General features: G+C 45.9%; 2 protein-coding genes across 15 annotated transcripts in view; one reads left to right on the plus strand and one right to left on the minus strand.

Moving 5' to 3' along the window:
- LOC117582987 (tropomodulin) overlaps positions 1-11,542 on the plus strand; it is a 45,726-nt gene extending 34,184 nt beyond the window's left edge. For 4 of the 14 annotated variants that reach the window (XM_034271121.1, XM_034271126.1, XM_034271123.1 and 1 more), the window contains exons 2-7: positions 4,141-4,293; positions 4,353-4,865; positions 4,935-5,186; positions 5,273-5,420; positions 6,699-6,990; positions 7,786-7,977. In XM_034271121.1, the coding sequence (XP_034127012.1) occupies positions 4,141-4,293; positions 4,353-4,865; positions 4,935-5,186; positions 5,273-5,420; positions 6,699-6,990; positions 7,786-7,801 (1,374 nt within the window). In that variant the 3' untranslated portion in view covers positions 7,802-7,977. Of the gene's footprint in view, positions 1-3,682; positions 3,868-4,140; positions 4,294-4,352; positions 4,866-4,934; positions 5,187-5,272; positions 5,421-6,698; positions 6,991-7,785; positions 7,978-8,934; positions 9,153-9,584; positions 10,013-10,642 lie in introns of those variants that run through there. The other 10 variants (XM_034271130.1, XM_034271132.1, XM_034271125.1 and 7 more) reach the window with 8 other exon arrangements.
- A 211-nt stretch (positions 11,543-11,753) lies between these two features.
- LOC117582989 (probable V-type proton ATPase subunit d 2) lies at positions 11,754-12,921 on the minus strand. The gene has a single exon (XM_034271137.1). It carries the CDS (start codon positions 12,864-12,866, stop codon positions 11,820-11,822), a length of 1,047 nt encoding a protein of 348 aa, XP_034127028.1. The 5' UTR covers positions 12,867-12,921; the 3' UTR covers positions 11,754-11,819.
- Between the last annotated feature and the right edge of the window lie 475 nt (positions 12,922-13,396).

A 13,396-nucleotide genomic window follows, 5' to 3' on the forward strand; every position in this document is an offset into this window, starting at 1 on the left:
ATTTCGCTTTTAGCAACAACAATAATTCAACTCGCAAAATCACAAAACAAATATTTTTGCAGGTATTCAAGATTCAATTAAATTTATTTATTAGTAATTACAAAGAAAATCAAACTTTGATCAAAGTTCAATGTGGATATGTGCGTTTTTGCTGAGTGTATGAAGAGACGAAGACCTCTATCTAGTTTTTCCTGCTGAGCTATGAAAATTGGATTTGCATATTTCGGATTTATGCTGTAACTTTTGTGTGAGGAGGGGGTGAAAACTTTGTCAAAGGATTGGCACGGAAAATGCAATAAAACATATTTTCCGAGCAGAGGAGGAAGTGCAGTGCTCGAAGGCCTTTGTCACGGCAGCCATCCGCCACATGACAATCTATCAATGGAGAATGGAAAATGGAAAATGGAAAATGTGGAAACCACAAGAAAGTATTTCCCCAACGACATTTTCACTTGTAAACGAGAAACAGATCCACAGATACATATACAGATACAGATGCATCTTCAACACAGAGACGGAAAGCGGAGGCATCTTTTCACCTTCGGTTTCTGGTTTTTCACGACTAATTGTGACCATAAAAGCGAACTTGGCCGAGATGTAATTAACGTTTCTTGCACGAAATTTCCTGCCCCTGCCACTGCCACGATTTTCTCTCCTCTTCCGCCATCTCTTAGGTGTTGCAGTATTTCCTGGTAGCGCTTGTAGCCGTATCTGTAGATGCGCCGCAGCATCTATTGTCCCCCTGTCCGCTCTTTAGGCCAGATTCGGTCGCGTTTCGCGCATTTCGAGCCATTAGTCATTAGCCACCTACTGGCTTTACCTGCTTTTGGGACGTGTCTGGCCAACTTTTCATGCACTTTGGGATGTGTGTTTGTGTGTGTGTGTGTGTGTTTTTCCTTCAACTCTGCGGATAATGTGAGATTTTTCGCTGTAAACGTGACCGTTGCCTGCTGCTGTTTTTCGTGGCATTTGTCCCGCTTCGCTTAATTAAATCGCCTAAGCACCTTGACCGACCGCCCAACGCAGTCATCCATCTGTCGGATGCCAGATACCAGATACCAGATGCCAAAACACCACACAGCACAAGATACAAGATACATTTTTGCAAATCACCGAAAAACATGTTTGCATCGTTTCATTTGTTCGTTTTTCGTTCGGTCTCATTTGTGGGTCACTAGGAGGAGGCTATCCACATCCACCAGGTTTCTGTGTGTGGTTTCTGTTTGTGGGTCTATGTCCCAGATCTGATATCCGATGTGTGTTCCTGTTTTGGTTACGGTTTTGCGGGTTACATTTGTATCATTTTGCGTGGCTACAGGATTTGGAATTAGTTTCTGACATTAAAGACCCTTTGTATCTGCTCTTAGCCATCATCATCCATGGAATTTTAGACACAATTTATGCCAGAAAGTCATATCTTCGACCTCACAACAAGACTCTTTTGACCAAGTACGGCAGAAGGAGTACCAAAGGCCAAAACTAGGAGTCGTAAATCTACCGTTGCAAGATCCCGTTCTAATTAATGTGCCAAAAGCGTGGCTGTGGCTGTGGCTGTGGCTGAAGAGTGGGTTTAGTTTATTCGTTTCGCAACTTCTAATTGGCTCAACAGTCTGACAGATGCACAGATCCACAGCTCCCTGGTTGCCTGCCTGCCACTTGCCAGTTTTCAAGTATTTAAACGTGTTGACGACTCGCATCTGACAGATACGGTACTTCGTATGTATATTGCCACACGTACGTGTCTTGTTTACAGCGGATTTGCATGGTACGATGATTCTTATGCTTCCGAAGCAGGCAACTTATTTCGTGGAAGTTGCCCGCTTCTGCTGGGTAACGATGCTCTCCTCAAGAGAGGCTACCATGTTATCTATTGATAATATCTATAATTCTATGCATTTTGTGATTGCCTTAGACTTGAGGTCGAAATGTACTCTTACCATGTACATATGTATCTTAGATATTTGTATTTTATCACTAATGAATGCACACAAAACTGCTTGCTCCTTTCTGTGGGGTATCCAACGATTCGTCTTTATCCCCACATTTATCCACAAGTTTCTGAAATTTATTTGCTAATCTCATTTCTTTCTGCCCGCTCTCGGGCTGTGCTTCGGAGATGTGTCTCTGTCTCTGGAGTGCCGTGAACTCAATTATTTTTGCAATTACTTTTTATGATTCTACAGTTTACAGTTTTTTCACGCGAGGCTATAGCCATAGTCTCTCGACGAGGGGGGCCTTGAAATTGAGTGGAGAGGAACGATGGGGCTTTGCTTTAAGAGCGGAGGGTGTGTTCGGTGGAGTGGACACTGTCCTCAATTGAAATGTCAACACTCGAATTGAATCGTTCGTTGGGTTATTCGAGCATTAGAAGCTGACATAATCGCAATGCCTCCGTCCCCGTACCGCTCCCTTTCATTCTTTCGGCACTCAAAAGTGGGTCAATTGCTGGCATTTAGCTGTATCTGAGAGATACAACATGTATCTTTGGGAGTGCGCTCCACACAGGCTCCTCCACTTCTCCTCCAAACTGTGGCTCCATTTGTGGCGTTTGTTTTGCTATTACTTCGCTCGGCACAGCACTCTGCTAATTCTGTTTCTGTTAGCTGTACCTACGAAACCGGTTACCCGGTAACCCGTGCGCCCGTACACCCGTGCACCCGTTAAAAGCGTTTAGTAAACAGGCAAGACGATGGCTCTGGCTCTGGCTCTGGCTATGGCAGAGAGCAGTTTAAGCTCCGAGTTTTATGGCCACTCACTGTCCCGCGTGGTCTGGTTGTTCCTCCTTGCTCTGGCTCTGGCACTGGCACTGGCACTCTGCCCTCGAGAGCTCAAACTGGTTTCCAATCGGCTTAAATGTTGAATGTTTCGTGCGGCCAAGATACTCTCCTCGGCCGAGTGGGTCTGTCTTTGTTTGGGTCACGCTTTGCTTGCTAGAACATCAGCGGAGGAGTGTTCGGCTCTGTTCTGTTCTGCCTTCTTCCAATTGTTTTATGTAAATTATAGGGTTTTCTTTCGATTCGTTTTACCAGTGCTTTTCCCTGCTTTCATTTGGCTTTCCCCTCCCATCAGCAGTTTGTGGCTTTGACTTCCGTTTGGGCCACAATTTGTGGCCTTCTTTGAGTTTACGAGTATTTGGGGCTTAATTTATGTTGAAATCTGCTGCAATCCGTGTTGCACAATCAATTGGAGAACCCCGGCCATCCCCTTCATGCCTTACGCCTGCGACGAAGTGGAAGTCGTTGAAGTGCAAACAGACCGTAGAGTCACCGCAGAGTCATGCCACAGTTGGCTGCCTCTCCCCTGCCCTCTGTTGCCTGCTTCATGAGTCCCTAATTTACATTGCCAACTCTTGGAGCAACTCAGTGGCTCTGTGACTCGACTCTTGGTCTGGCTCTTGCCTCCATGCCTCCATGCCACCATGCCTCTTTGCCTCATTGACTGAATGACTGACTTGAGCGATTGCAGCAAGAGTTGCACGACTGTGTCTGCTGGCGTTGCGGCTCGCCTTAATTCGGCAGTCTGCTGCTGTTGGTGTGTCAGTCGGTGCCGAGACCCAGTCCCAACCACAGCCGCACAGCCACAGAGTGCTGCAGAGCTGTAGATACAGCACCAACGCACCACGCGCGTTGCATTCATAATTGGATTTGCAATTTTCCATATCGATTCGCGGCCTGACTGTCCGCCTTCCGTTTTCCGCCTCCCAGCGATTCCCAGCGAAAGAGCCAGAGCCAGAGCCAGAGCCCCAACCTGAAAGCAACACCCATGGAGGCCGAGTTCCAGAAGATCAAGCTGCGGCCGGTGCCAAAGGTGAAGCGACGCGCCCCACAGCCGCCGCCAACGAGCCTCAAGCTGAAGCCACAGACAAATGTGCGAAAAGTACCTCGAAAGTCCAAGACCAAGTCCGTCCCCTCTGACACTCTGCCACTCTGCCACTCTGCCGTTCCACTGCAAAACCAGAAACAGAAGCCAACTTTCGCTCTCTCTGCAGCAGCAGCAGCAGCAGCAGGGGAGTGGGGGAAAAAAGTGAAAACCAGAAGGGAAATCCCCAGGGAAAAGGAAAACCAAATTGGCAGAGTCTTTTCCCTTTCTGAAGATCGTTTATTAATACATTTTCTCACAATTTTCATCTCTTTTCCTTAGACTTCAGCCACCACAAAGACAACCACGCTCACGACTCCCGCCAAGCTGTATGGCAAGGATCTGAGCGAGTACGATGATGTGGACGTGGAGAGCCTGCTGGCCCAGCTCTCGCCTGAAGAGATCACCATACTGGCCAAAGAAGTGGATCCTGATGTGAGTATCCTTCTACATATGCTGAGGCCATCCTTGCTGATGTTCACTTATCTCTTTAGGACAACTTCCTGCCGCCTGATCAGCGCTGCAGCTACGAGTGCACCAAGGACGCCACCGGGCCGCTCAATCGCAAGCAACTGATCGAGCACATCAACAAGCAGGCCATCGAGACGCCCGACGAGCCGGAGTTCGAGCCGTATGTCCAGGGCAAGGTGCGTGGCAAGAAGTGGGTGCCCCCGCCGAGGGATGCCCGCGAGATCGAGGCCGAGGAACAGATCGCCATCGACATGGGCGACGAGTACGAGCATGCGCTGAACGACGCCACGCAGGAGGAGATCATCGATCTGGCTGCCATCCTGGGCTTCCACTCGATGATGAACCAGGACCAGTACCATGCCTCGCTGCTCAACAAGGGCCAGCCCGTGGGCATGGGCTGGGACGGCATCACAAAGTCCACGCAGCAGAAGCTCTTCCCCATGGACCCGCCCAACGCCACCGACGTGGAGGAGTCGATCAAGCGCGTCAAGGACGACGACTCCAAGCTGGTTGACTTGAACTTTAACAACATAAAGGTTTACACATAAAGACTCTAACCTAAGGCTTACCCTAACCGTCACTCCATGTGATTCGATTCCTTGCAGAACATCTCGGACGAGAAGCTCGAACAACTCTTCGCCGCACTGCCTCAGAACGAACATCTGGAAGTCCTCTCGCTGACAAACGTCGGCCTGACCGACAAGACAGCTCTCCTGCTCGCGGAGGCGATCGAGAAGAGCAAAACCCTGAGAGTATTAAACGTCGAGACCAACTTCATCAGTCCGCCCGTGATTGTGAAGCTGGTGCAAGCCCTGCTCAAGTGCCACACCATCGAGGAGTTTAGGGCTTCTAATCAGGTAAGTGTCCGCTCACTTGATCTCACTCAAACTTACCTTTGACTCACCATTGACCTTTTCCTCTGTTCCTGTTTGATCTCACCCAGCGATCTGCGGTGCTGGGCAACAAGATCGAGATGGAGATCACGGATCTGGTGGAGAAAAACCCCTCGCTGTTGCGACTCGGCTTGCATCTGGAGTTCAACGATGCTCGCCACCGCGTGGCCGCTCACCTCCAGCGCAACATCGACAGAAGTAAGTTGTCCCCTCATCGCGGTTTTCCCGGATTCCGCAGCAGGAATTCCCAACAGAAGTATTCCCCAGCCACTGCCAGTCATCGTTGGTTCTTGCAGTCACCGCGGTTCCACTCGATAGGATTCGAATTCGATTCTCTCCTTCCCCAAGAAACCCCCTGCCAATATTAGGTATCTAATTGATTGAGTTGCCTCACGTTCGCGCGTTTAGGTGAATTGCAACAAGGTACGTTAGCGTCCAACATCATCACTGCCACAATCACTGCAACAGCTTGTACATCAGCATCATCGCTAGCATCATCCAGCACTCATCAAGCTCAAGATCAAGACATCTCACCCTCGAAGGCCAAGAGCCTGGCTGCCTTTGAGCAGTTTGTCACGGCCCGCACCTGGAGCCCTACTAATCCCAGAGTCGGTTCTGATCATCTCTCGCCATCAGGGCGCCTGGTGCGCAATCTCCAGGCAACATCATCGACCGCAGCAGCAGCAGCTGGAGCTGGAGCTGGTAGAAGGGCTGACCACGAGAAGGAAATCTGAAGAGAGAATACCAGCAGTTTGGTAACCCATCCATCCCATGGCTACTACCGCCTCCAATGTTGTGCCGTTGTCCCTTCTCTGTCTCTTCTTATACTCTATATCTCTGTATCTCTCTCTTATGTGCTGGTAACCAGGTAAAACTGTTTTGGCCTGCCTCATCTGCCTCTGCACCAGAAATATCATCGATCCACTCGTTTCAGTCGTTAACATCGTGATCCATTCTCACACAACGTTTCATCAAGCCTTCGTTGCGTTCGTTCTCGTTATCGTTGTCGTTATCGTTCTCCACCTCTCGTTATTGTTAACGTTCACTTTAGATCGATAGAGCGACGGCCTGTGGCCAGGTTTTCTATCCTCATAAGATACAATATAAATATTTAAGTCGGGTGATTATCGTACATTTAAAGAGTCAGAAAATGTCATTCTTCCACGTTCCACGTTCCACGTCCCACGTCCATTTCCATGCTAACACATTTGCCTGCCCCTCGTGTATAGCTGTAGTATTTTTTATATCCACCGATCGAGGATCGGATCCACGCTCCTCCTCTGTTTATTATTCCCCCCGTGTTCTCTCTTCCCCTCTCTCTGTAATTACCATTAGATTGAACAATTGTTTGCCAAAGCGAAGACCATTAACCAATTATCTGTAATTATCTGTATCTGTTGTAAATTGCGACAAACTTTATCCCACGTGAAACCCACTCGAAAAAAACACTCCACTCCACTGCCGTGTCCACTGCAGTCTTCCGCGTCCAGAAGCTCAAGCCCCAGCTGCCGAAGCTGATATTGCCCGGCAACATGGAGATCGAGCGCGAGATCCACTATCCGAACTCGGCCACACCTACGCCGTCGCCGTCGCCATCGCCGCAGCCGCCGCCGGACTACGATGTGGAGGTCGATCCCGACAACATGGTCATCCGTGGCGGCGGCGGCGATGCCTTCGATCCGGAGTTCGACCCGGACAACATGGTGGTGCCCGGCAGTCGGTCCGTCACGCCCAACTACGACGACGAGGGCGTCTATCAAGCGCACACGTGAGTGAGAAGCAGCAGCAGCACCGCACACAGACCACAGAATGTTCGGAGAGAAGCCACAGAAACAACACGAATATCCACATACAATATGTACAGACACAGTCATTCGATCCAATCCAATCCCTTTGTGTGTCTCGCCTCATTGGTTAACCCTTGATGTTGTTGTCGTTGATATTGATGTTGCCGCCGCCTGACAGAAACACTCTATCCCCCACCCCCCTGAACAAGAACACACACTCTGGAGACGATCCGATACTTGCAGACCAAGAATATGTATATACCACACAATACTACGATCGATTCCTGATATTCCTGCCTTGATATCTTCGTTGTCAGCCTTCGCTTCAACCATAGCGATCGATAGCGATAGTCCTGTGTATATAATCCATCCACAATCCATTCGATCATACGATTCGTGCCACTAACACCGCCAGCCGCCCCACTCATCGCAGCGGTCACTGCCTCAGCCACTCAGTCACACCCATGCAAGCACACACCACACCAAAGCACAGCACAGCACAGCAATATCTGTTTTGTATCTGTGTATCTTGTATCTTTTTTTTTGTGTATCCCCCCAGTCCCAACTTCAATCCAAAGATTACAGAAATTAGTATCCCAGACAGTCAGCACTCACTCCTCGTTATTCTCTCGCTCGCTCTCTCTCTCTCTCTCTCTCTCTATGTCTATCAATCCGTTCAAGCCATATTTTGTGTCCTGTTTAAGCCTTATTTGTTCATTTGTTTCTCCCTCTCTCTCTCTCCCGCTCTGTTTCTCTCTCTCTTTTTCTGTTTACAGTAAGAAAAGATCTTGAGTTGCGACTGCAGTTCAGATTTTTCAATAATCTGCATAGAAAATCGACAAGAATTCAATAGGAGATCAGCATCCAAAAACAAGCAAAGAAATCAAACTAAAACTAAACCTAAACCATTTTTAAAGCGTTTTGTAATCTAAATATAAAGAAAGAAAGAAAATTAAGGAAATGAAGAAGCCCCAAAAATAACAAACAAAGAACGTGTATAAAATAATATAAAAGAAAGGATAAAGGATAAAGGATAAAGCCAAAGTCGAACCATATCTACATATATATTATCTAGAGAGACTCTTACTAAGCAAAAACAAAAGCAAAGCAAAGCAAAGCAAAGCAAAGAAAACGAAAGAGAAATATCATTATATACATATATACTCGTATTGAGAGTACTACATAAAAATACATACTATATTGTATCGCGTAGATGTTTGTTTGAAGATATGTTTGAGGTCGAGTCGAGGCCTCTTCGAAGCGCATCAGAAATCGTTTAGGCGATCCACATTTGTACGTGTTACGTGTATAATTTTCTCTAATGCTTAACACAGGTATCTATGAACACGAATTGCACTCTACTCTGCCTCTGCCTTTGATCAGCTCCTCTAATCCAAAATGCAATCCACCAGCATCCTATACCCATCTCAGAATGGCTTTTTCTGCCGATCCATCTATTGGCAATAGTTCCATGAAAGTGCATTTTGCTGAATGTTCGCACATCCGCAGGAGAACGTTGAGAAACTGCTGCAAACTAAACCCGAATTTAAGGATATGCCCAGGCAAAGAGCAGCCAAAGCATCTATCCAAATTTGTTACTAATCATAGAATTGCTAAATCATAAAAGTAACCAAAGAATGAAACACCTTCCTTACGAATAGTATAAGCTGTAGCCTTTCCTTCCGTTGTTACTTATTTCCACGCATCACAGTCATCGAGCATACCCAACAGCCACAACCCTATCGTTTATGTTGCATGATTCCGATGATTCTGCTTTATATTTATCTGCTGTTTCTGCATGATAACCCATTCCCTTCACTTCCCTTTGCATATCTGCATGTTAAACACAATTCACAAACCACCACAGCCATCCGACAACTGCGATCCACGGTGCAGCCTTCTCTAACGATGTTCTCTTCGTGTAGGAATTAAACTGCGATGTATGATCTAAGTGAATCCCCCCACCATCACCAGAACCAAAGAGACGAACCACCCGTTACAACCAATTTACTCAATGTAGAGACCAGAATAGAACGTTTGACACTATTTCATAATTCAATAAGAACAACTAACAATAGCAGAAGCAGCAGCAACGGCAGCAGCCTCATCGAGAAGAACATATTTGTGTATCCTACGACAAACAGTTGGTACCCTCCTTCTTCTGTTTAAGTACTTTGATGTTGTTGCAGCAGCTCCCAATCTAGTATACGACTACTAACCCGATTAAAACCCAGACTAAACTATAAGCTTGCAGCAAAAACCCAGACTAAAACCAAGGAGAAGCATACGATCGCCTCCTCCTTTCTCGCGAGGAACTCCTACGCTAAACTAAAACAGAAACTTGAATGTTGTACCCGCTCACTCCTTTGATTCGATGTTTGATGATTGTTTGATTGATTAATTATATGACATTTGAACTAACATTGTTGAACCCTCTCTTCAGATCTAACTCTATGTTGCAACAACTTGACTAATGCCGATCTGTATTTGTTTCTTTTCTTCCTGTGTGATCCGCCAAACCACAACCACAACCACAACCACGACACGCACCTCCTCTTTCTTTCCATGTTTGCAGTACGCGTGAAACGCCTGAATCAGCGTAAATAAAAAGACAACACAAAGAGCAGCAACCAACCACAACAAGCAACCAGCAACCGCAACACGATGCCACATGAAACCAAGTACAACAACAATCAGGCAGAAAACCCTCTCGATGTGTGTGTTGTGTGTCTTTATTTGTCCAACTTCTGACTACCAACATAATCTGAATAACAAACAAATCCAAGGAAATGTACAACATCAACCAACACAACCACGAGCACACACCACCAGTTACAAGAACAAGGAGAACAATGCCACACAAGTCCAAGTTCAATCTAATAGTCCCCACCAAAACAACCCAAAACCCGAACCGAACCCGAACCGAACCGATCCAACCAATCAACCTACCAACCAGCCCACCAGCTGTGAACTAACACCGAAGAATGATGTGTGATCTCTGCAGTACGTAAAGTATCTTTTGATTTGTTAGCTTACCTTCTAAGAACTAAGATAATCCACTAAGTGCCATGTAATGGTTTGACAATAAGAAGTGACTAAGTGAATCTAATCCGTACACTCGTAAGCTAAGCTAAATATAAGTGGGAGCTCCATCCTCATACCAAGAGTACATATTTCAATGTTAAAGGATGTGGTGGCTACGGAAAGTGCAGCGTTTATTTCAGAACATGATTATACTTCAGGGCAGATGATTCATTTGTTAACAGTTGCCAGTAAAAGTAGTTATTAATCATTATTTAATCAATTCAATTTGTATATTTCCCATATTCGGTTCCCTAAGATAAATCTAAGCACAATAAGCTACCACCTATGCTGAAACGGTTTAGTTACGGGGATACAAAATGGGGATGGACTTCTGGTAGATTAGCGTTAAGCCAACAACGAGAAATGTATCTGTGCCAACACAGCCACTGGCACTGGGGTGTTCTGCAATGTTCCCAGTCTTTGCCAGTCGTTCTCAGTGTTGTGCCAAGTATTCTTCTATTCCTAAGCATAGAATTAACCACTATTTTGCTAACAGTCGACAAGCTCTATAGAATACCCCACTAATCCAATCATTGGTGTGTTTTGCAGTTGGACGTCAGCGTCGCATGGGACACCTGAGCAGGAACTACACCATTGGCATGTGGCAGTAGGAGGCAGGAGCTGAAATCCACTGGACTCTGGACATTGGAACAAACAGAGATGCCATCCTAATACACACATCTGCAATCATGCAATAGTCTAAACATAATGTTCTCATAATTGTTGTTCTTACGAGGGGTTGTGCCCCGTTCATCCCCGTTCAATGTTTGTTGCGTTCTTCAGATTGATTTCTGTTCGAGTTTGTTTGTGTTCGGTTCACATGCATATGCCTACGTGCATAATCATTTGTTTGTTTCGTTTGTTGGGCGAATGTTGATGTCACACATATATACACACACACACACACACACACACACACAAAGAATTACATTTGTGGGAAGAGTGTGCCTGGTGCCAGGTGTCGAGTAGTGAAGTGTGGACTCTACAGAAATTCTTTCCTTAAGCAATTGCTCTTGATGTTTACGCTGCAGCCTCACACACACACACACACACGCCCTCTGCGCAGATCATTTTCTTTATTTTATTATACAATCTGTCCTTTTATATGGCATTACCAACCGTTTTGTGGGGTAATGCCTCACGATTTTTAGTTTTAGTCGCACTATTGAGGAGTATCTTCATGGATGCACTCAGTACACACACACACACATACACATAATAATACTTATATACACTACTATATATATATATATATAGACATATATATGATGCATATATAGCCATGGTCTCTGAAACAATTACTGCTATGCTATTGAATTATGAAATTGCTTAAACATAAATTTAACTTATGGTTAAACACTCAAAACAAAACAAAACACTACAATTCAAAGGAAATACAAACGATTGTATAATGTAATGATATATCGTACTTTATATGACATAATGCAATGCTTTTAAAATACAATTTTTAAAAATCATGTAAAAAAAACATTAAAATTAAATACAAAAAAAAATACAAAAAATATATATGTGCCTCTGTACGTATTTGTGATCATTAAGAGGACCTTAAAAGCTTGGAGTCTGGAAAATTCCAAACACTATAGAAGGAGTTTAGAGACTTTGTCTACTAATTTTAACTCTATTTAATTATCAACTAACTAACTATAAAGGATACCAAACACAAAACGCAAAGCTTAATGGAAACCCAATTCAATTGATGAAAGAGTCAATCCAAAGGAATGGGAATGTATGCATTCACTTTATCCGTCTGACGCTGCGCGATGCACTCACAGATCCAGATGATGTTCCGTACTTCCAGCTGCTTCAGCTTCACGTAGGAATAGAAGACGCCGTAGTGGAATTGCTGCAGATAGGAGTAAACGTTGTTCTTGGCCTCAAGCATGAGGAAGCGATCCTCTAGCCCGATCAGCCCGTCGGTGTCCCGCTCGATGTTCTCGAACATGTCGCCATAGCCGACAAAGTTGCACATATCGCGCACCCGTTCGTAGTCCACGATCTCGGATAGGGTTCGCAGGGCTAGATCGGGGAGTTGGCCGCAGGTGGGGTACATCTTCAGGCGATCGTTGGGTGTCAGGTTGGTGGGCAGGGCGTTCACGGTGATGGTGATGACCCGGCGATCCGCCTCGAAGCTCAGCAGCTTGCACATCACATCAGACGTGGTCCCGCCCAGGCCCTGGCAGAAGGCGTAGTAGCTCTCCAGATAGGAGCGGTAGAGCAGGCCCCGGACAATCTCCACGTCTATTTCGCTAAAGGTATCCTCGTGGAACTCGGGCGGAATGAACTTGGCCAGTGGCGTGTCGATGAGCACGGCATTGAAGAGCTCCACAGAGCTGACGGCCACCTCAATGGCCGCCAGTTGATCGAAGTAGCCCAGCGGATTGCACATCTCGAGCAGCCTTTTCATGGGCCTGTTGTTATTCAGGCCCGAAATCAGCAGGGAAACGTTGTCAATCATGTACGGATAGCGGATGTACTCGAGGAACGAGCTCAATGGCTCCGTGGAGTGGGCCCGGATGTAGTTGAACTCGTGGAGAAGCTTCTCCCCCAGCCGCTTCTCAATCAGATCCACACTGAAGTGGCGATCATTCGCAAAGATGTTGCCGTAGTCGGTGGCCTGGATGCTCATCATTAGGTCTTCGATGGAGTCGCACTGCGTCAGGGCGAGGTAGTCGGAGTGCTTCAGCATCCCGTTCTTGAAGCCCCTCACAATGCCTTCCAAGAAGCCCCATTCTGCGTTGAAGAGCAGCGACATTTGTAGCTCTGTCTTGTTGCTACTTTTCTCAACAGATACTCCACTGAAATTGTTTTTCTATACTTTAAATATTGAGTTTCACTTCACAGCTGTCTAATCTACTGACCCGATCCAAAGAGTCAATGTTTTCGATATATTGAAATATTCCGCCAAACCACTGCTTGACGCGCGCTCAATATGGTGGCAACAAAGCAGTTCAAATTTCCCCTCAACCATTTTTTAACTATATGGCAGCCCTGATTTGTTTAAATTTGAATTTTGAGAGTACTGAATCTATTAAGTATGAAAAAATGGTTGTCTGAGATCTTTAACTATACCGCAAATCATATAAATACTTGAAAAAAATTGCACTCACATTGCATATATTCAGTGTGCTTCGTTTCTCTCTGACTTGCACATGCGCCTGGGGAGATGCTGGACAAATGACGCGACCTGTTGCTCTTGGCTCGCTGCTTACTTACATTTTGTTTACTCAGTCAGCCCGCTGCTTTCGTGCGAACAGCATACAACTATTACAACAAATCTGCAGC

This window comes from Drosophila guanche, unplaced genomic scaffold (assembly GCF_900245975.1).
Source record: "Drosophila guanche unplaced genomic scaffold, DGUA_6, whole genome shotgun sequence".
Taxonomy (NCBI): Eukaryota; Metazoa; Arthropoda; class Insecta; order Diptera; family Drosophilidae; genus Drosophila; species Drosophila guanche.

Bases quoted from the DNA above. Each gene is read 5' to 3' on its own strand.
- LOC117582989 (XM_034271137.1), bottom strand. From the start codon at position 12,866: ATGTCGCTGCTCTTCAACGCAGAATGGGGCTTCTTGGAAGGCATTGTG.